The sequence below is a fragment of the Lissotriton vulgaris genome, chromosome 5 (assembly GCF_964263255.1).
Source record: "Lissotriton vulgaris chromosome 5, aLisVul1.2, whole genome shotgun sequence".
Taxonomy (NCBI): Eukaryota; Metazoa; Chordata; class Amphibia; order Caudata; family Salamandridae; genus Lissotriton; species Lissotriton vulgaris.
Genome location: NC_141693.1, coordinates 251,868,441 through 251,892,254, shown reverse-complemented (window position 1 = coordinate 251,892,254; position 23,814 = coordinate 251,868,441). Strand labels below are relative to the sequence as shown.

At 48.6% G+C, this 23,814-nt stretch overlaps 1 protein-coding gene across 4 annotated transcripts in view; it reads right to left on the bottom strand.

Moving 5' to 3' along the window:
* LOC147710628 (F-box only protein 6-like) overlaps positions 1 to 23,814 on the bottom strand; it is a 208,027-nt gene that overhangs the window by 130,487 nt on the left and 53,726 nt on the right. The window contains exon 3 of one of the 4 annotated variants that reach the window (XM_086921304.1): positions 16,058 to 16,083. The exons of the other annotated variants lie outside the window; for them this stretch is intronic. Within the exon in view, the coding sequence (XP_086777430.1) occupies positions 16,058 to 16,083 (26 nt within the window). The remainder of the gene's footprint in view (positions 1 to 16,057; positions 16,084 to 23,814) is intronic. 4 annotated transcript variants of the gene reach the window in all.

Below are 23,814 nucleotides of genomic sequence, written 5' to 3'. Positions count from 1 at the left end.
TGACCACCGGGCCCTGCGGCTGGAGGCAGGGTTCGGCGATATCCCCTTTGCGCAGCCATAGTGTGTTCCTCGTGGCGGCCAGAACGAGGGCGGTCGAGGGTCCCCTGCCGCCATTACTGATGAACGTGCTGCCGCTCGCAGTGAAAGGGCCAAATATCCACTGAGGATAGTGCTGAGACACATCAGGCTTCGCTGGTGGGTTACCTCCCACTCACAGACTATATTTAATTTAACTATTGCGAGCTGCCTCCGACACTGCTCAAAATACGCCTGTTCCTGGGGTTGCCTCACCAGTCTAGGCTAATCGGTTAAGGAAGGTTCTGCACCCTGTTTTCCAAGGCGGGCATGAGTCACAGTGGAACATTTGCATTCTAGACCTGTTGTCTGCGCAGCAGCTACCCCACCTACAATCAAGACGTGCGCACTGATTGTATCCTGCGGAGTGGTGGGGAATGGCGAGGGACCAGGCCCCTCTGCTCTAATTGCCAGCCAGCATAGGCACGCATTTGGTGACACGCGGTTTCTGAAACATTTTTGGGCGGCCCTGAGGATTTGGGGTCTGGGTTACCCTACAGGCCCTGGCAGCATAGTGTTCTGTCAAGCAGGCGGCGACGATCCACGGCCTTGATCCACACGGGTCCATCACCTCTACGGCCTCCATGAGCAACAGGAGCATGAAGGGGACTAATCAGGTGAAGCTGGACAAATTCGCATTTACAAAATCGCAGGGGGACGTGCAAGACAAAGATGTTCCTTCGTCTGCTGGGGCAAATGGTGGAGTCACGCTAGAGGTGACCCTACAAGACATCATGACCACCCTTAATAAGGTAGACTCACGCATTGGTACTCTCGCAGTTGATCTTGCCCTGATTCGCGCAGATTTTGATAAAATGTCCACCGAGGTGTCATCTGAAACCTCCACCCTTAAAAAACAGGTCCAGCAACTGGAGGCGGACAACAAGCTTCTGGCGGCCCGACTCTAGGATCAGGACGGGCGATCAAGGCGGAACAACATTCGCCTTATTTACGTGCCGCAGACAGCAGGGGGGCCTGCCAGATCTCTTTGTGGAGGACTTAATTACGACTCACCTCCAGCCGCGAGGTCTGTCCAACTTCTTGTCAGTTGAGCAGGCACATCGGGTCCCGGGTAGCAGACTGAAGCCGGGGGCTCTTCCGCAGCCCATCTTGGCCCGCATATTTAATTTCAGAGACAGAGATGCACTCCTGCAGACCGTCTGAAAAGCTCCTCCGATCCGGATAGACAATGCCACTATCACGACTTTTCCAGAATACACTGCAGCAGTCACGAAACAGCGCAGAGGCTTTCTCGACATTAAGAAGGCCCTCCGGAAATGTGAAATAAAGTACTCCATGCTGTTTTCGGCCAAATTGGGAGTGGAAGCCGAGGGTAAGGCGTGGTTCTTCTCTACGCCTGAAGAAGTAAAGGACTGGCTGGATGGCTGGCGAAAGGCCACACAACTGGGCCGCACAGGACACCGCGACGCATGGCGCAACGACCAACAGGCGGACATGGAACAAGAGTGAGCACAAGTCTTCGATAGGGTGCAAGGTGTTGGGTGATGGAACGACCTGGAGTACCGTGAAACCGTTGCTGCTTCACTTCCTCAGGACACTTTCATTTCTGGTATCTTTGAACTGTTTACTGCAAAGATGTAAAAGTGTGGACACTTTAAACTGCCCCTGACCAGGTACTTTTGGATATACCATGTGTGTGTTGCCTGCCATGATGATACTAAGGGGCACTTTTGACGGTTGTCTTCCTTTTCGTATATTGGACGAAACTCGAGAGGGGCAAGGGGTCGATGCAGTTTTCTGGGTGGGGGGTTCTGGAGGGGCGGAAGTCGTTTTCTCTTACCTCCTTTATTGAAGAACTGGGAAAGGGTATTAAGCACTCTGCTTTGTTGGGGTGGCGGGTAGTTGTAAATCCGTCGAGCAGGGAGGCAGGGAGGGGGGGTGGGAGGGGAGGGGTGGTTGAGAGTTGTTTTATGGTTCGCTGTTTTTTTGCATAGGGCAATGAGCATCAAAATGTATACCTGTTACAGTTTTTTGGGCATACTGCATTGGGGATTGTTTGACACCCTACACTACTTATGGCATTAGGGACAATGTTAACACACTCTGGGGTTGGTACTGGTGACCCCCCGACGTCCCAGGTGACTCCCTTGTTATGTTATGTTATGTTATGTTATGTTATGTTATGTTATGTTCGGTTTTGTATAGCGCAACAACACAATGAGGGAGGTACCCAAAGACCAGTGAGGGACTGGGTAAACCAATATGCAAAAAACACAAAGAGTCCCTAGTTGGTGGGGGTATATACCCTACAGCGTAGACTGACCCAGCCAAAAGGCTCTAAGGGTAGCTACGATGTCAAGGACAAGATAGTCTTTAGCATAACATACACATAATTTACAAATAATTTACAAATACAGGCTAACAGTCAGTATAGGAACCCTGTCTACAAAGCACCACATTAATTAGGAAACTATAATCTTTACCAGTGTAAAAACAATTTATTAAAAGCAATACAGTTTAAGTTCGCATTCATAAAACAATTATACATTCAAACATATATTAAAAAACCAAAGAGTCGACGCGGCGTTTCGGTGTCTTGTTTCGATGATAACACCTTCTTCAGGACAGGTTTTTTAGTTAAAAAAATCTCTCAGAAATAGAGGGATTTAGGGAATTCGAGGTCTCATGAGGGTACATTTCTTTTCAGTCATTAGTCTGACTCTCATGGACTTATCTTCCTTTGATGTAGTTTAAAAACAATTTTGTTCCACCTGGATATAGGTATTCAATAAAATTATCTGTGCTGTATCAGGGGTGACCACCGTATATCAATTCGGCTGTTTAGCATGTAACTTTAGTTGTATCGGGTTGGGGATGATCCAACTTATCTCTTGTAGGTAGCGGTCTTCAGATTTGTTACATTCCCTTCTACCAATTCGCTTACTATTCCTTCTTAATTCTCAGAATAGTGCTTTTTCCTGTGTATCGGCCTCCCTGTCACCTGGTCCTCATACAGCTTCCCCATGGAAGCTGTATGAGGACCAGGTTTTGGTAGAAGGGAATGTAACAAATCTGAAGACCGCTACCTACAAGAGATAAGTTGGATCATCCCCAACCCGATACAACTAAAGTTACATGCTAAACAGCCGAATTGATATACGGTGGTCACCCCTGATACAGCACAGATAATTTTATTGAATACCTATATCCAGGTGGAACAAAATTGTTTTTAAACTACATCAAAGGAAGATAAGTCCATGAGAGTCAGACTAATGACTGAAAAAAACTGTACCCTCATGAGACCTCGAATTCCCTAAATCCCTCTATTTCTGAGAGATTTTTTTAACTAAAAAACCTGTCCTGAAGAAGGTGTTATCATCGAAACAAGACACCGAAACGCCGCGTCGACTCTTAGGTTTTTTAATATATGTTTGAATGTATAATTGTTTTATGAATGCGAACTTAAACTGTATTGCTTTTAATAAATTGTTTTTACACTGGTAAAGATTATAGTTTCCTAATTAATGTGGTGCTTTGTAGACAGGGTTCCTATACTGACTGTTAGCCTGTATTTGTAAATTATTTGTAAATTATGTGTATGTTATGCTAAAGACTATCTTGTCCTTGACATCGTAGCTACCCTTAGAGCCTTTTGGCTGGGTCAGTCTACGCGGTTTTGTATAGCGCACAGCTACTCAAAAAGAGTGTCCCGGCGCTTTTATTGAGACCTAGAGCAGAATAACACAACACAGTGATGAAAGATCAAAAAAAGAAACAACACAGAGGGGTGATGGCCTAAAGGGCAAAAAGACAGGTTTTGAGGCCCTTCCTAAAGGCAAGCAAATTAGTGGCACCGCGCAATGTCAACGGCAGAGTGTTCCACAGCTGTGGCGCCAACAACCCAAAGGAGCGGCCTCCAATGCGGGCTCTCTTTACTCGCGGAACCACCGCAAGAGACAAAGATTCTGATCTTAGAGAGCGGGCCGGATGGTAAAAGGCAAGTCTCCTTTGGAGATACTTTGCTCCCACAGCATGAAGGGCCTTATAGGCCAGGGTCAAAGCCTTAAAGGCAATCCGCTTCCGGATAGGCAGCCAATGAAGTGACTGCAACAGGCCGGCAGCACTGGCTCGCCTATTTAGACCATAGATGGCCCTCGCGGCCGCGTTCTGAACGACTTGCGCCGCTGCAGTAGATATTCTGGCAGGCCCAGATAAAGGACGTTGGAATAATCCAATCTTGAGCCAATCAGGGCCTGCCCTGTCATCTTCCTATGCTCCTCTGAGAGAAGAGGCAAAAACTTCCGGAGCATCTTGAGAAGACCAAAACATGTTCCCGTTAAGCCAAGGATCTGGGATCTCAACGTCAGACCCTTGTCCATCTTGACCCTCAAGTTCTTAGCCAGCTGGGACGAACAAGACAGAGGGAACATATTAATAGGCCACCATGCCTGCCAGTCCGGATCCGATGAACATCCGAAGAAGAGTACCTCAGATTTATCTGAGTTGCACTTGAGGCTGTTCAGCTGGAACCATTTAAAAACAGCCCCAAGGCACTCCCGGATACTCTCTCCATCAAAATCTCCTCCTTTCTTACATGAGAAGAGGAGCTGGGTGTCATCGGCATAGGATACGATCTGGGCCCCGAAAGACTCCGCCAATGCCGCCAGAGGGGTCATAAAGATGTTAAAAAGAGTCGGGCTTAACACAGAACCCTGTGGAACTCCGACTCCCAGAGGCGGCATCACGGCCGAGTTAGGAGAGGCCCAGACCGTTTGTCGACGGCCAGCTAAAAAAGATCTAAACCAGCTGAGCTCCGTCCCCCTCAGACCGATCTCATAGAGTCTGGAGAGGAGACCCTCGTGGGGGACGGTGTCAAAAGCCGCCGACAAATCTAACATGACAAGCATGGCTTTGCCCCCGGAGTCAAGTACCTCTTTAATGGCTTCGGACACCTCAAAAAGCGCCGTCTCGGTGCTTAGATTGGGGCGGAAGCCAGATTTAGTGGCATGCAGTACATCATGAGTTTCCAAGAAATTAGAAAGCACCATATGCACGTGCTTCTCTAAGATTTTTGTAAGAGCAGGGAGGAGAGAAATCGGCCTATAGTTGGCCAGAACCTCCGGATCGAGACCAGGCTTCTTCAGCAAGGGGATGACCATTGCCTACTTCCAGGCCTGCGGAACCACTCCCTGGCTCAAAGAGAGATTCAAGAGTGGATTCGCCAGCGGATTTATAACTTCCGCCATTTTTGCCAAAAAGTTGGCCGGGCAGGGGTCAAGAGGCGACCCAGATATAAGATTGCCCATAAGTGTCAAAGAAGCAGGGGCTGAAATCGCTGGAAAAGCGGTCAAAACTGGGCCCAAAGGGGCCAAGAAAACTGATCCATCCTCGGGGCTGGCCGGAACAGCAGTCGCCACCAGAGGGAAAGAGTCTTGGATCAGTTTTATCTTGTTGGTGAAGAAATTTGCAAGATCGGAAGCCCAGGACTCTGAAGGGACAGCTTGGGTCTCCTTAGATCGGGGGGCCATGAATTCTCTGACAATTGTAAAAATCTCTTTACAAGAATTAGAAGCGGCATCTATCCTCCTTGCAAGATAGGCTTTTTTTTCTAGGCGGATGTCCCGATGATAAGCCTTAACAGCAACCCTATAGGCCAACCTTGCCACAGGGTCATATTGTGAGCGCCAAGCTCTTTCAGCTACCTTACACTGCCGACGAGAGGCCGACAGCGCCTCAGTAAACCAAGGAGCAGAAACCCGCTTAGGTGTTAATCGGGGGGTCATCACAGGGGCGAGATCGTTTAGCCTGTCTAGTAGCCACACTTGCAAGGAGTCCAAGTCCCTCTCCAGATCTCCTGTAAGGGGGCAGGGGTGATCCAGAACAGCCTGAGCCAGCATGTCTGGGGTCACTCGATGATAAGCCCTAGGAGCACGGCCCTGCTGCTTAAAAGCGGTGCTAGAAGGTTTCATTGTGCCCTGAATATAGAATTTGGCCAGTCTATGGTCTGACCTTGTCATGGCCCTGCTGCAGGAGACAAACCTTGTGGGTTCGGCATGTAGGGCCATGGTCCGCCGGGGATACAAAATGGAGGTACATTCTGAGTTTGTCAGGCTCTAGGGGTGTGGGCATTTTAGTGCGTAAACAATTCCCATTGATTGTAAAACACACCCGGACGGATGACCAGGGACGGTTTGCAGCCATATCATGTCAGTGGGAAGGGAGGAGCTTTAATATTGTATCAGTGTACATTCCCCCACCCTCCAGGCTGTGGCCTTCCCAGCGCTTAGCCCATTTATCCTAAGTCTACCGGAAGGAGAGCTGCTTCTGGGGGGAGATTTTAATACTGTGTTGGACAGCACTAGGGACCGGTAGCCCCCCCAAGACAGATATAGCAGGCGGTTCCTGTATGAAAGGATTTATTGACGCTCTGGGTCTCACAGACGCATGGAGGTATAGACATCCCACCACACGGCACTACATGTTCCAATCTGGTGTACAGAACAGCCTGTCCCGTATAGACTACTTCCTGCTTTCTGCTTGCCCCATTTGACAGACACTGAGATTTGTACCCATGGCATTTCGGACCACTCGCCAGTCTCTCTGACCTATGTGATACACGCTAAGGCGCGAAAGCGGATTTTACTCATCTTATTTACAAGTCCCCAGGATACGTAAAGATATTGTTAAAGTTACAAAGCATTACTTCCAAGAAAATGTGTCCTCAGTGCAATCCCCTAGTATTTTGTGGGAAGCATACAAAACTGAGGGGGCAGCCTATTGCCTCCATAGCAGGCCATAGACGTGCAGCTCAGGGCGAGTTAGATGCCTTGGAAACTGACCTGGCCGAGGTTACTACTCACCATGCTGAGAATCCCTCTCCAGCGACAGCACAAGCCTTACGCCTTAAACAATGTGAACTTAGGGAACACCAACGTGAACAGGTTAGGATGCAGCTGCAGGCTACCCGACACCCGGTTTACGAAGTGGGGGATAAGGCAGGCAAGCTGTTTGCGTGGCTGGACAGGAAGGAAAGAGCACAGAGAACGATAGCGCAGCTGCGTACTCCGTCTGGAGATATAGTGTCCACTCCACACGACATAGTGGATACACTGGCCGGGTATTTTGAGCAGGTATACACTTCGGGCTCACACATGACACAGAAGAGGCTCAGACCTACATCAAAGATATCAAAATGCCTGCCCTGTCAGTGGAGGCGGCACGCTCGCTGGAAGCCGACCTCACAGTTGAGGAACTGCAAACTGCCATCCACTCCCTGCAGTCTGGGAAGGCGGTGGGGCCCAATGGAATACCCATTGAACTTTATAAACGAAGATCGGATCTAAATGCCCCACATCTCTTAAAAATGTTTTTAGACAGTCTGAAAGCTGGGGAGCTACCACGCGATCAACGAATGGCTAGCATAGTAAAGGTCCTAAACCTTTGTTAACCCCCGGACGATTGTTCCTCGTATCGCCCAATATCTTAACTCAACGCTGAAGCTAAGATTCTTGCAAAACCGATTGCCATACGCCTGAGCCCGCACCTTGAGACCCTAGTTCAACCGGACCAGTCCGGGTTTATGCCCAATAGGAGCACTGCATTTAATGTCAGAAGGGTACAGGCAGTGCTAGCGCGCATGCCATATCTTCAAGAACCTGCTATTATCCTCTCTCTCAATACATGGTAGAATGGCAGTATTTATTTGCGGTTCTCCGACATCTAGGCTTCGGCCCCAAATTTTGTGCATGGGTGCACTTGTACTCACACCCTCTGGCGCACGTGGTTGCGAATGGGCATATTCTTTTTTTTTTTTAACTTTATAATTTTCAAAATGAAAAAAGAAAATAAAACAGTTCCAGCAAATATATCATTGATGCAGGGACAAAATAAACATGACAAATGAACAAACATGTGGAAGAGTGAGAGCAGCGCATATCATACAAAAAAAGCATAATAATAGTATGATCCCTGGTTATGCTCAAATAACGTTACAAATCACGCATCACATGTACCCATGTACAGGGCATTCCAGGGTAGTGAACAACACATAAAAACTGAAAGCTGTCTCCACATAGTAGAGCGTTGATCAGCATGCAACATCTAAGCATTAATTGGCCCTGGAAGACACCTCAAGAGGGACTGAAGCAAGGGGAATAGTACGAGCACCACCAACACATCCGTATTTGTAAGACAACCCAACCCCCTCCGGGACAATGGAGCACATCAACTGAGATTGCTGTTCCTCAGTAATCCTAGCAATGTATGCACGATATGGGCCCCAAATGTCAACCGGACGTGATGCAAGTGGGATCTGTGTAGAATATTCTACGCAGTTAACATTGCAGAAAGCCATGCTTCTAAGCCAAGATCGTGAACTTGGAGCGGGTCTAGAGCACCAAAGCAATGCAACTTCGCGCTTTGCTTACAGAAAACAGAGTGCAGCTAGTTTACGGACAGGGCAAGGAAAATTAGCGACATATCCCAGTAGGGCAATCTCTGGGGTGAGAGTTAATACAATGCCCAGTATATCACCAAAAATGTGATGCACCTGGAATCAGAAATCATGCAAAAGAGGGCATGTCCAAGCAAGGTGGGAAAAATCAGCCTGTGGAGCCCTGCACATAGGACAGCAATGAGGCCTGCAAGGGTCAATCTTATAGGAAAGGGCAGGAGTGTGATACAGTAGTCTCAAAAACTTGAAGTGGATGAGTTTGTGTCTGCTATTGATGGACACATCTCTCGTAGCCCCACAGCACCACGCCGATTGATCGTCCGTCATTGGGTAACCCAGGTCCAATTCCCACGCAGCACGTACCTTGAAATCCGAAGAAGGAAGCAAGTCCAGACACAATTTGTACAGCTTAGAGACCATGTGTGCCCCAGACCGGTTCTGTATGATAAATGTGAGAGGTGCAATGTCATCGGGAGGAATCGGGAACTCGGCGTGTAGCAAGGACCGGAGCCTAGTCAAAATGAAAGAGTCCATAAAGGTACGGTTGACAAAATGCTGGTCTTCAGTTATGGAGAGGGCATTCCCCTCCGGGAACAGGTCGCCTATTGTGTGGAGTTGATATTTGGACAGTGTGCGCTGGACCACGGGTTCGCCGGTAATGGGAAGCCAGTGGGCATTGGGCAAAGGAAGGGCGGGGGAATATAATCTGTCCACTTGAAGCAGCCTGCTCAGCCTTTCCCAAGCCCAGCAGGTGGACGAAACTTTTTGTATATCCTGCGGGTCACGAGGAATACCCCTGGGGGGAACGGCGTTAAGCGGAACAGGCAACAACAGGTCAGCCTCAGGCTTCAAATATAAAATCCTGCAATCCGGGTGGACCCAGGAATAGGCATAGGAACATTGTACGACCAAAAAATAAAGAAAGAAATCGGGAACCCCAAAGCCACCCCTCTCATAAGGGAGCGTCAAGAAACGCCAAGACACACGTGGAGTGTTGTCACCCCAAACTAAAAGCAACAGTAAGGAACAAAGGTGCAAAAAAAAAAAATCTTGGTAAGTGGAATTGGGATATTATTAAAAAGGTATAAAAAGCGAGGTAGAACAATCATTTTTAATATAGCAATCCGGCCGGCCATGGATAAAGAAAGGTGAATCCATCGTTCAAGATGGTCTTCCAGGAAGTCAAGAGCACGGCCGTAGTTCAGCCTAATTATGGAAACCGTATCGAGGTGGATATGGATCCCCAAATATCTTACCGAGTCAGTATTCCACTCAAGAGGGAAGGTGCAGTTCCATGGTAGAGTGGAGGGGGTGAGTGGAAAGAGGACGGACTTGTGCCAGTTAATGCAGAGGCCCAAGTACTCTCCAAAACGGGTTAATTCCAACACTAAAGCTCTAGATTATTCTGAGGCGTTCTGCCATACAAAATTATGTCATCGGCGTATAAAGAAAGAAGAAGAGGTCCAGTACGAAACTGGATACCCCGGTGGAGGTGGTTCTCTAGAAAATGGCAGACCAAAGGGTCCATTGCCAGGATGGACAACAACGGGGAGGGGACATCCTTGCCGCGTGCCGCGCGACAATGAGAACTTCTCAGAGATGGTACCATTCAAATGGAGCCGGGCCGTAGGCGCGGTGTATAATACAGCAACTGTGGATACAAACATCTCAGGCATGCCTATACGCCTCATAACTGATAAAAAAGGACCATTCTAACGTGTCAAACGCTTTCTCAGCGTCCAAAAACACAGCAGCGGCCGGAGTAGAAGGATCAATCTTATGCAAAACCGAAAACAATGTCCTCAAATTTAAAGAGGTGGATCGATGTGGGACAAACACCGACTGTACCGGCGAGATAATGGATTCCATCAAAAGCAAAAGTCAGATGACCAGATCCTTAGCGAGTATCTTATAGTTTAAGTTCAATAATGAAAGGGGTCTGTATGAGCCACAAACGGAAGGGTCACGGCCAGGCTTAGGGAGAAGAACAATAACCACCTCACGGAGAGTCGGTGGTAATATACCAGACTCTAGCGCCTCAGCGTACACCTCCACCAATCTCGGAACCAGCTCTTCTTTGTACGCTTTATAAAAATCAGCAGAGAAGCCATCAAGGCCCAGTGCAGAGGAACGTTTCAATGCATCAATGGCTTCGATAATGCTATCTGGAGTGATGGGTGGGGCAAGAAATTCCTGCATGTGTTTTTCGAGATAGACCATGGCGATCTAATTCAAATAAAGACCGGGATCCTTCCGGTCTCCTGAAAGTGTAGAAGTGTAGAGAGTCTTGTAATAGGACAAAAAGGTGTCACAAACGTCGGGGGTGGAATATTGTCTTGTACCCTGCGAGATAACTATTTCCGAGATGTATGATGCCTGGTGAGGAGGGCGAAGTAGCTGCGCCAATAGTTTGCCAGGCCTATCACCCTCACCATACATGCGGGCCATGTATTGTTTGCACAGAAACCGCAGTTCCCGTTCTGCAGCCTCCCGAAACTCCATTAGTAATTCCAAGCGTTTGGCTTCACCAGCCTCTGTCGGGTTTGTCATCAGATCTCCGTCAATTACAGAGATGTCCCTCTCAATCCGGGACAAAGTGGAACATATGTCTAGCAAGGCACCCACATGTTTGGCAATGCACACCCCACGAATAGTGGCCTTGAATCCCTCCCACAGTGTAGCCCAGGACTCAACAGATCCGGTGTTAAGGTCAAAATAGTCCTCAATGGCACCACGGACCTCCTCCGTGAAAACAGGGTCTGCTAAGGCTCTACCGGGGAAACGCCACTGTCTTTCATAGCCCCACAGTCTGGGAATCTGCAGCGTCAATACAATGGGGGAGTGGTAAGACAATGGGGGAGTGGTCTGACAATGTTTGCAGGAGGGTGAGAAGGCCCTCCACCCAACCAGCGACCACAGGGGAGAGGAGCCAGTAGTCAATTCTAGTTCTAGTGTTATGGTACGTAGAATGGTACGTGTAAGCGGGGGAATGCGAGTGAAGTCGGGCTTCTATGTCAATAAGGGAGAAATGAGAGCAAATGTCTGACAACACTGGACGGGAGCGGGCCTTGATATCAGGGGAAGGAGAGGTGCTGCCTCTGGAGGGGTTCATTAGCAACTTAAAATCTCCTCCAATAACCAGCAAATCGATATCTGAACTAAGCAATTTCACCTGCAAGTCCTGAAAAAAGGAATGGGAATTTGCGTTAGGATCGTAAACACCTACAAACGTAATCTTAGACCCCATGAGCACACCAGTGACTATTACATATCTACCCTCACTGTCCGTGGTGCAGCTGGACAACACGAAAGGCACCCGCTTGTGTATTAGTATGGCAACGCCTCTAGCATACCTACTAAAATTTGAGAAAACACAATGGGCACCCCAACTCCTAGCAACAGAAGCAGAATCTGCATGTGCCAAGTGTGTTTCTTGAAGGAAAAGCACATCAATGGTATGCCGTGATACATAACTGGAAACCTGTTTGCGCTTTCTGGTATTGTTGAGGCCACGAACATTCCAGGACATCAAAGAAAGTCTGGAAGAACCAGACTGAAGGCCTACTTTGGCCATAAAACAAGCAAAAGGGAAGAAGTGTTGAATAATGCGCTACTCAGATCATTCACAACTGCATCAGGAGTGTCAACATAGTAAAATAAGTACAAAAACAAAATACACCCCACCCACCACCAGCCTCTTGACATCCCCATAGAGGCATACCCAATAAGCACGTATAGTGTAACTTAGCCAATCCATGAAACAATGGAACATCAAAAAAAAACCCTCGTAAAGAAAGACAATAGGGCATTCGCCATGAGGGGTAGCAACGCCACGCCTAACAGGCATCCATACTGTTAATGGCAGCAAAAAACAGTGTAGCAAAAAGAGTATAAAGAGATAAAGAAAGAAGACCACATCAAATCATTCAAAACAATAAGCAGTACAAGGAAAAAAGTTGTGTGACAAAATCAACCCGGGTTAGGGTCGGTAAAAAGATCAACGCTGCTCTGTGAGTCTCCACGGGTCGGGGAACACGGTGCAGAGCCGGGGGCAGCCTGAGACCCCTGTTTTTTATAGTTCTGGCAGAATTCTTGTGCCTCCGTGGGGGAATCAAAGATACGATATCTACCGGACACATCAAGCTTCAACCTCGCCGGATACATCATGACATATTTAAGGCCCAAGTTACGTAGGGTCGCCTTGACTCCAGAGAACTTGCGTCTCGCCTCCTGAACCATCAGCGTGAAATCAGGGAGAAAGGACAGAGAACTGCCCTGCCACTGAACCTCTCCATTCTCACGTGCAGCGCGTAGTACGGCATCCCGGTCTTGGAAATTCATGAGTCTAGCAATGATCGGGCGTGGAGGCTGCCTGGGCGAGGGCGAGGCCCAATCGACCTGTGAGCGCGTTCCACCACAACACCAGTTGTGAAGGTTTCCCTGCCAAACAAATCAATGAGTAGGTGTTCTACGAAGGTGACGTCCGCCAGCCAGACCAGGCACAATGCAGCCCCCTCCGCGCCTCCTGCCCATAGAGCGGGGTGGGGGGGAGTCCTCCACGAGGGGCCGCCACTAAACCACCGGGGTCATCACCCAGGACACCCGACGCCGCAGCCAAAGACCCCCGCTGCCACAAACCACCCAGCCCCACCTCGAAGCCCGAGACACACCAGCGAGCCCGCCAATTGTGGCCCCGGCTCCGAGACACGCAAAGGCCCAAGAGCCGCGGCACCGCCCCAGGAGCCCGGCACCCCAACAGCACGGCCCTAGGGAATCAGGCAGCCGGGAGGGAAGCAGCGGTCCGCGCGGAAAGGGGCAGAAAGCCCGGCAGGATCACCCCGAGCCACACTTACCCAGCGGTCGGGCGCAGCAGGGAGGATGTCGACAAGGCCCGGGAGGCCTACACTCCCCTCCGCCTCTTCGTCCGCAAATGCCGTCCCCAGAGCTGCCGAAAGCACCAAAGTGTGCGGAATCGCTTCCTCTGCCGGATTTAAAGATGATGTGGGCAGGATGGGGCGAATTACATACTATTTGGCTGTGTTGGGAGCCCGGTCGGCGGAGCTTCACGCAGAGGCAGCCATTGCGGTCGCCTCCGTGGCCACGCCCCCTCGCGAATGGGCATATTTCCAGAGACTTCCCACTAGCACGAGGCACACGCCAAGGCTATCCGCTGTCTCCATTGCTTTTTGCCCTGGCGCTGAAGCCATTGGTAGCTTGGATTCAATGGGACCCTATGATTCGGGGACATAAATGGACAATGACCTGGGAAGACCGCATCTCTTTGTATGCAGATGATGTGCTCCTATACCTGACTTCCCCATGACGCTCTATTTAAGTACTTTTGAACATTTGTGAAATCTTTAGTTGGGCGTTGGGGTACACCATCAATTGGTCCAAATCGATTTTATTTATCCTGCGAGGCCAGCCTCCACTGCTCCTGGCAGGCTGCCCACTCAAAATCACAGGGGACTTCTTTAAATATTTGGGCGACACCCAGGTCAGAGGAATTTTTCCCAAAAAATCTGATGCTCCCCCTCGAGCGGTTTTGGCGCGATGTGGAACACTGGCATGACCTGCTGTTAACACTAACGGGCAAGGCAGCCCTTTTTAAAATGATGACTCTACCTCGGTTTTTATATGTTTTAGAGAACACTCAATTTGCTGTTCCACTAAAGTATTTCAAGAAGATAGAGGCGGCTGTCTCTGGCCTGCTCTGGGGAAGCAAACCGGCACGCATAGCACAGGGACAGCTAGTTCGGGGATGGTACGACGGCAGAATAGCTCTTCCAGATATTCAGTTATATTACTGAGCAGCCCAATTGAAGATAGTTAATCAATGGTTACATATGCCTCAGACGGAACCAGCGTTCCAGGCAGACTGACAGGGGCTGGGGGAAGCAGAAATCCTATCTGTACTATATGATAAGGGTAGGTCTTCCTCCTTCATAGGACCGATGGTACACACAATCGGCATATGGTATGCAGTGCCGGTACGTCTCAAATGCAAAGGTACTATAAGTCAAATGACTCCACTCTGGTCGGCGCGACAGCTGGAAAAAATTTGAAACAGTAAGGGATTTCGGGCGTGGGACTTAATAGATATCTCCAGGGTTATGGAAGAAGGGTACAATGGTGTCATTTGACCAGCTTAGGATCCAATATGAGCTGGCGCCCACCGAGAGGTTTCGGTACAGGCAGATCAGTCATACACCAGGCTCGGTTCTCCCGCATGGCACCGATATACCGGAGGCCACCCCCTTAGAAGACAGACTCCTGACTGAATACATGCCCAAAAAGGCGACCTCATTCACTTATCGTTAACTCATCAATAACATGCCGGACCCGACGCTGAAACTTAGGCGCAAGTGGTCCACTGACTTGGGTGAGATCGACGATGCAGACTGGCAGATGCCGGTGTCATCCCACGGGAAGTGGCCATACCTTAGAGACTCCGCTTAGTGCGACTAAAGATACTTAATTGCGTGTATTATACCAGGGTCACCCTCCACACCATAGGGAGGGCTACACACCATTTTTGCTTGAGAAACTGTGGGGAGGTGGGAACTGTTTTTCACACTATATGGCAGTGCCCCAGCGTACTGGGTCAAAGTCATGCGAACACTTACACAGGTGGTGGAGGTGTCTTTTGTCCTGGAACCAAAGTGTTGTCTATTGAATTTATGGGAACCAAATGATCTTTCCAACTCTGCTAAAGACTGGGTTACACTGGGTGCAATGTTTGCCAAACATAATATTGCCAGAAACTAGGGGTCTTGCGAGGTGCCAACACTTAGAGAATGGTGCAAGGATATGGATGCGGCTATGATGGCAGAAAGATTGGTATACACGCACTGTGGATGCCCCCAAAAATGGGAGAAAGTGTGGGGTGCCTGGAACAAATTCAGAGGCTATCTCTGTGAACCACCCATGCAAGAGATGGATGATGTGTCGGAATGAGGGGAGGGAGGGGAGGGAGGTGGTGGCGGGGTCCCACAAAGTGCCAACAATGACAACTAGGCTGCATCATGTATTAGCGATGTGTGTGGTGTCGCTGTTGATTGCAATCCATAATGCCCAATGTAGATGCCACGTACTTGTATTATGCCCTGCTTACTTTTTCAATAAAAACAATTTAAAACTTTTTTTATTTTTGCCTCGGTTTTTGCTACACAAAAAAAGAAAACAAGCATTTACAATGCAATGGTTTTGCCTTTGTTAAAGTTAGAGCTATTGGCATTGCTCTTGACATTATTTTTATTTATGTGTTTTTTTTAAACGTAATAAATGGCATTGTCATTTACAATGCAACTAGCTTTATCTCTCGCAAATGACACACACAAACACCCACAGAGAGCCCCCCCCACACACACAGAGCCCCCCCCCCCACACACACACACAGAGCCCCCCACACACACACCCACACAGAGCCCCCCACACACACAGCCACACAAAGCCCCCCCCACACACACACCCACATGGAGCCCTCCACACACACCCACACAGAGCCCCCCCACACACTGCAAGCCCTACACACTGCGACCCCCATTTCAATAGATGTGTGATGCTTACCTGGTACTAAATTGGTCCCTGCATGGCTGAAAGGTTGAAATGGTGTAGGAGGCAAGGGGACAAATGTGAGCATGGAGAGAAAGGAGTATAAGTTTGAGATTAGTGACTGGGTGAAAATAAAATCAGGAAGGACACAGGGTGGTCTTTCCAAATTAGATGAACAGACAAAAAAATAATGAGCATATGGAAATGAAAACTGCAACAGACAATACAGCAACTGTTAGAAGAACAAAGTTAGCATTCTCCATCTAGCATTCTCCGAAAGATTTGAATTAGTGCATGTTCCAGAACACTTCTGTATGCAAAGTTAATCCCTTTAGCAGAACAAAAAAAAAATAATCATGCAAGCACAATGGTCAGCACTTCTACCTGCCGGAAGCCTCTTACAAGCCTAGTGTCAACTCTATCTAATATTTTTGTTGGAAAATTTACTTAAACTCACATATGATATAGAAAAAGCACTTTCACACTTTGGGGCCTCTTAGAGCTAAAATAATAGGTGTTTATTATTACCCAACTCAATGTATCGACTTTGGAAGAATGAAAGGTTGAGTGGGCCCGTTGGGAATGAACCGGTGACCATGAGGTCACACAAGCACTTCCCAGGTAGGGATGCATTAAGCCAATGCCCAAACCCACATTTCAGAAGTCGATATATTGGAACACAGCAGCAGTGGAAGTAATGCTGCCAAGTCTGTATGGACCTTTCCTACATCTCAGACCTTGACGCACTTGCTTCAAAGCTGCTTCTGCTACAGAGGGGAGGAAACCTCTCTAGATCACCAAATCAAGACCAATGTTCGAAGCCTGTTCGAATACCATACTTCCACCCCTTCCTCCAGTATGTTTGAACTTTTTGGATCGAGCTGCTCTTGGGTCAGTTACTTGCATAGAAAAAAGGAAATATCTAAGAAGAATGGTGGTTCTACCTGCTAGATACTTACACTCTGTCCTAGGTCTTAATACAAGTTATAGTTGGGTGTCCTATGCATCTCAGAACCAGCATCTAAGTGCTTCCCCGGCCACAGAAATCAAAGGACCAGTGAGGTCAACAAGCAAAAGGATGGTTACATGCTGTCGAAGCTGTGTCTCAATTATATCTCTTACCTATCAACTGTCACCTCATGAACTAAAGCTGCTTTAAAGTGTTGCTCGGATCAACCTTGCATAGTACTCGCCCTGAGGCGGAAAAGTGTTAACTGAAATCTATAAATATGAAATAGGGTCAACCTGACAAGCATGGTTTAATCTGGCAAAGACTAAAGAAGCACAATCAAATCTTTTGAGTGGCTAGGCGTATGAAGCTAATCCAGTGTGAGTGGGTATGAGGCAATTAGGAGTACCAGCTCACTTACAAGGCCACCTCAGCATAACCCATGACAACACTGCACATATTTCCATGACTATGGTCTCAAATTCACGATATGATTTGCATTGAATGCCCTTAGAAATCCAAGTTACTCTATACTGCTAATGCGCACCTGCAAAGCATTTCTATTCCAAATGACAAGGCTGCCAAAAATAGTAGATATAGAAAAAGCTAACTAAGAGTTTGCGCCCAATATTGCATAAAAAGGCAAGGCTAATCTACTTTAACCTGACATAATCGACGTGATGATGACTTTTACCAGTAATACTGAAGTAACACTCAATGAAATGAATGAAGTTACAACAACTCACTATGGAAACAGGCGAGTTTAAAAAAAAAAAAAAAAAGTAGATGCATGCCTCATGAGCTGCACTCGTCGACGAAAAAAATTGTTAAAGTGGAGGCAGGCAGAGCACCGTCTTTGTCACAATTTCCCTTATGGCATGATGGCATGATTCGAAGCTAAGCAGGCCACACCCTCACCATGGGACCTGCCTGTGGAGCTGGAGGTATGTCTTTGACAAGAGACATTAAGTCGATGGAAGGAGGGGTTGCGACGATCTACATGACCAGGATTTTAAGTGTACATCACTTCTGTAAAGTAGTTGTATACATGGGACCGGATAGCATTGGCTACTGTGATGCAAATTCCTCGTGCTTACAGGTGCAAACAGAGGACGACAATACCGTTTTTGTGATGATTTAGGGTACAAAGTGGTTATGGGCGGAGGTGTCAGGGATGGACAGATAAGCGGGGTATTTTTGCAAGTCATAAGCTGCCTTATAGAAGGGGGAGAAGAGCGCCGGCTAAGTGGGGTTGAACCATCCCATGATATATCAACCCCAACAGGAGGTGGGGCGGGGTTCTGGTTTAGGAGATAAAAGGAAAGTTCAATGCCCGAATGTGGCAGGTTTCAGGAACTATGTTTCTAGTGGGATCTGCCATAGTATGGGATAGACACGATGCGGTGTGCTTCGGAGTACGCAACTTGAAAATAGGGAGACTGGGTCATTGTCCAAGGTACCAATTATCTCTTGACGTCTCATAACACGGCGCAATGTAGTGAGATGGAGTGAGGCCCGGGCAAAGGATTTGTAGGGCTACAATAATTGGGAGTACTCTATGGCACTTGTAGATACGAAGAGGTAGATTTAATCAGGAGTGCCAGCCCTTGAGTTTGAGAAGCTGGCGGGTAGTGTGAGGGAGCTTCTCGTCATAGTGTTTTACAGCCCATACAAGTGACAAGTAAACAGAAGAGGCGCAACACTCACCTGAAGTCCTTGTCGCTGGATGTCATTTTCTCCAGCAGGTTGGAGATATGGTAAGAGGCGCTCGCCATGTTCCTACGAAGTGGTGGAAACAGACAGGTAACTGGTTGGAAACGCTGACACCGGTGGCTTGTGCTACTCCTTTTGCCAGGACCCTCTACGCGGTCAGATCCCAAGATCTTTTCTATTTCTTGCCCAAGGCCCCGTTGTAGGGGGGCGCGGCCCTCTTTTGGAGACTGTACCCTGGGGGTTCCGGGCAGATGAGCCCGCCCGGCCTCCCCGTGGTGTCCGGATATCAACCCTGCTTTTACGTCCGGGGAGGGAGGGTAGGGGGCTCGCGGGCTGGGTGACAAACAGGTCTCCCCCCTCAGCGGCTTCGGTCCCGGATATCTTTACCCGAGTCCCAGCTTCTTGCCAGACGGCTGAGACCCACGGAGAAGGAGACCCGACACGAGGGAAGGAGGAGGCGCACGGGGATGCACGGGACAGAGGCGCAGGGGACATGGTGACTTCTACTACGGGGGGAGGGGCGGACATCGACAATGTGTCCCGACGCCCCTCTCCCCTTGCATGCACTCACCGGGTCCGGCGGCTGCTGGACGAGAGCTCCCGCTCCTCGGGACTCTCCGGGGCCGCGGAGGGACGTTCTCTTTCCCCGGGGCTCCTCCTGTGCAAGCAGATCGACTCACCTGCACCTTGCGACAGCGGCACTTCTCCGGTCTCCCTTTTCGGCATGGGAGACCGGCAACATCGACGGCGGCAATCTCGCTGGCACTTCTCCGGTCTCCCTCTTTGGCATGGGAGACCGGCAACGTCCTCCGCATCTCCCGGGGCTCCCTCCAGGCCACGGGAGCCCCGCGGGCGCCGCCATACTTCTTGCCGTCTTCCTTCTTCCCCCGGGCTGCGGGGGGCGGGCACTTCCAGCCGGCCGCGCTAGGATTGGCCGGCCGGCCACTTCCGGGTCGCCGCGGGCAGCGCGGCGGCCCGTCTCTAGCTCAGGCAGGTGGGCGGCGAAGTTTCCCGAGGAGTGGGCTCCCTCGCGGACCAGCAGTGACGTCCACGCAGCTTCACCAATCAGGAGCAGGATAGTCACTGGTGCCGGCAATGCCGGACCAGATTTGGGGGCGTTCCCGGCTTTTGGCTGACGTCGCGTGACGTCGGCAAAAGCCAAAGAATCTCGGGAACGCCCCCGAATCTGGTCCGGCATTGACGGACAGGCCCCTCGTCCAATGGCTAGGCTCCATTTATGGAGCCAGCCAATAAATGACGAGGGCCGATCCCAAACCACACTACAGTTCTCATTAGGTTTTCGCCTGCGCGAAAAAGCTGCGCAGAGCGCAGCTTTCGCCAGGCAAAACCTAAAAACAAGAAACAAAAGCATTTAAATCTGTTATATAAGTGTGCAGTGGACACAACAAATGCAGTGGATACTGCATAAGCAGTTGTTACTAATTACCAGAAATTAAAAATTAAAACACTAAAGAGAAGTAAAGGTGGACAGACACCAGTAATCGATCAGAAGAGCTACGTTTATTGTTTTACTTCATTAGAACGCATATTCGGTGAAAGGTGTAGCAACCATGAGTGTATGAGACAAAAGAGCCATCAGAAAAGGATGAAAAGGAAACTATGTAAATGTTATGGATGTGACTGATGGCGTTCTGCGTGTAAAGACTGTTGAAGAGCTAACTGGTTCTTTGCAGCTATTGTATTTTAATATGAGCAAGACATGATCCGGAGATTAAAGGGCTCTTTGTGCAAGGTTATCAGGAGACTGCAATTCTGGGTTTAATGTTTTCTTCTTAACATAATTATGTAACTTCTCCCATATGGGACATTTAATTTAGTACCAAGAGGATTGTTGAAGAGAAAAGTTGTCTGCACTTATGATATAAATCAGTCATTATTAACAGAAAAAAAGGGGGGACAGTTTTCTGGGCTTTTGTAGGTCCAATGTACAAGCCCTAGATGCACTTAACAAAGAAAAGAGTACAAAGTTCCTTGGTGATATAGTAATCACCGGAAGAATGCCATAGCTAGTGAAGTCTGACGGTATATTACAGGAGGTCAAGGAGGGGAATTCCTCCTTTTCGAACTAGGGCTCTCACACACCCAGCAAACTAGGTGTCATGCTTCATCATTTGAGCCTGCTCCTCATCGGGTCGGCGCTGCAATGCCCGACGGGCACCCTTAAAGGAGCTCTTTATCGGAGATCTTTTGTTCCTTGCCGTAAGGGTGCAGTGGGTGTGAGGGGCCTAGTTAAGTGTAGACATGTATTGTGATGTTAAAACAGGTGAGGGAATCCTCTTTGCTAAGGCTTTATTCTGTGAGGGACCCTGCCTGAGTAAAATATTAGGGGAGGGGTAGCTTGTTTTGTTGTTAATGTGACAAATTGCATACTCTTCTCTCAGATGGTCGACATGTTTCTCGCCCTAAGCTAGTCATGCAATGATCAATGGCGATTCTTGAGGACTGTGAAAAAATTATTAAAGAAATATCTATCTACATGTGTGTGGTGAGGTGCACTGCTACCTACCACTGGGTTTGCCTTAGTGAAATGTCCATTTGGGAAGGGAGGAAACCTGTAATTAAAGAACTCACAGCATTCCATATCAGTTGCACAGTTGGCCATGGAGTGGTGTTCAAAATACATAGTTTTGATTAAAAACCGTGTTTCATCAAGCACATCACAATTCCAGGTGACAACATGGAAAACACAGCGTGACTTTCATTGACAACAAAACACCCTTTGGATCGGTGGTGAATAACTTATGACAGCACCAACTAGGTGAGTGTGGTAGGGACTCACCAATGCTGCCTCTCTAAACGTAGCTTTAAGTATCCTTCATTGCGGGCACTGAGTCGCAGGCAGGACGGTAGCGGGGTGTGGCCTTGCAATCTGGTGATGCGAGAAGTGCTCACGTGACCAGTAAAGAACGCGGCCATCTTAGAAAGGAGTTTAAGTCAAGGCAACTGCCTCTGCTTGGATAAACTGCAGGAATTTCTTAAACCTACACTGTGTAAACATTGAAACTAAAAATATTAAAAACGTGTTTATTTTTTTCAATTGAACAGGGATATGGTGGAGCTGTAATACCGGGCATGTTGACAATAGGGATGTCAGGTAGTCAAACAGTTGATGTAGCAATCAGTGATTCTCGCCGCAAGGGGAACTCATGCAGCATACATCATCGCAGTGGGTCAGTTTATAGAATCAAAAAGATTCGCCAATTGTGCTAAAAGGTACGTGGACTAGCTTGGTAGTAAGTAGAAGAACATGCGTAAGGGTGAGCGCAAAATCCGTTCCGTTTGCGGATTTCACGGATTTTCGGTAAATCCGCAATCCGCAAACTCCCGCGAATTTACCGAAAATCAGCGAAATCCGCGAGCGGCGGATTTGGGGGGCAAAAGTTCAAGCCAGTTGAACTTGTAACTATTTTAGGATGGCGCCGGCAAGCTGCCAGTGCCATCCTAAAATAGTTACTAAGTTAGCTTCAACAGGAAGCACTAATAGATCAAATAAAGCAGGTACTCAAGCACCTGCTTTATTTCATCTATTAGTGCTTCCTGATGAAGCTAATTTTGTAACTATTTTAGGATGGCGCTGGCAGCTTGCCGGGGCCATCCTAAAATAGTTACAGGATGATGGGCACTGGCAGGCAGCTCACTCAAGGGACCCCTGCGCTCTTCGGTATGATGGCAAAGTTACTTAGCCCCCCCAAAAATGTGAGTTTTGTCGAGGCTGGGCAGGTGTGCGTTCTCCCCATATCTATCGTCAAAAATTAGCTTTGATGCTTGATGGAGGCCTTTGCATTATTGACTTTCACGAGTTCATTCCCTGTGCAGTTCCTGTGACCACGAGCTTCTCTGATCCGTGCCTGTCCTTTTATGCGCATGTGAACTCGCATATAAGCCCCGACCGTTTGGCCCCTCCCCACTCACTAGTGGTGTGCACCGTCTTCGCGCCCTTTACCCACTTGATGGACAGCTCACTCGAGGGACCCCGGCGCTCTTTGGTGAGATGCCAAAGTTAATCAGCCCCCCCCCCCAAAATGTGTCTTTTGTCGAGGCTTGGTAGGTGTGCGTTCTCCCCATATCTATCGTTGAAAATTAGCTTTGATGCTTGATGGAGGCCTTTGCATTATTGACTTTCACAAGCTCAATCCCTGTGCAGTTCCTGTGACCACGAGCTTCACTGATCCGTGCCTGTCCTTTTATGCACACAAGAGGCATGTGAACTCGCATATAAGGCTCGCCCGTTTGGCCCTGCCCCTCACACTAGCGATGTGCACCGTTTTCCCACCCTTTACCCACTATGAAGGACAGCTCACTCGAGTGACCCCGGTGCTCTTCGGTGTGATGGCAAAGTTAATCAGCCCCCCCAAAAATGTGAGTTTTGTCGAGGCTGGGCAGGTGTGCGTTCTCCCCATATCTATCGTCGAAAAATAGCTATGATGCTTGATGGAGGCCTTTGCATTATTGACTTTCACGAGCTCAATCCCTGTGCAGTTCCTGTGACCACGAGCTTCTCTGATCTGTGCCTGTCCTTTTATACACACAAGAGGCATGTGAACTCGCATATAAGCCTCGCCCGTTAGGCCCTGCCCCTCACACTAGCGATGTGCACCGTTTTCCCACCCGGCCTTTTCCCACACAATCCGCAAAATCCACGAATCTGCGGATTTTGCGGATCGCAAATTTGCAAATTGCGAATTCGCAAAATTCGCCCATGCTTACATGCAGTTTCAAAAACCAGTCTCTACTGTTTTTGTGGTGAGTCATTCGTAACAAATTGGTATTCGCTATTGACCTGTCTGTAACGGGGTGCCGGTCCTAGTGTAGGATAACACATATGGGGTACCCCAGGGAATTTCATCGTTGAGGCCACAGATCGCTGTGACGATATGTTAAGCACTATTAACCTTTCTGTGACGGGGGGCTGATCCCTGGGTAGGTTTCAAGTTCTACAAAAAACCTACTGACACCAACAGTCTATTACTTTACAGTAGCTATCACCCTAAAACTTTGAGGGACAACCTGCCATTCAGCCAATTTCTTCGCATCAGGAGAAATTGTAGTTCGCCACAGCGGACAGTGTTCTTGTATGGTATATATATAT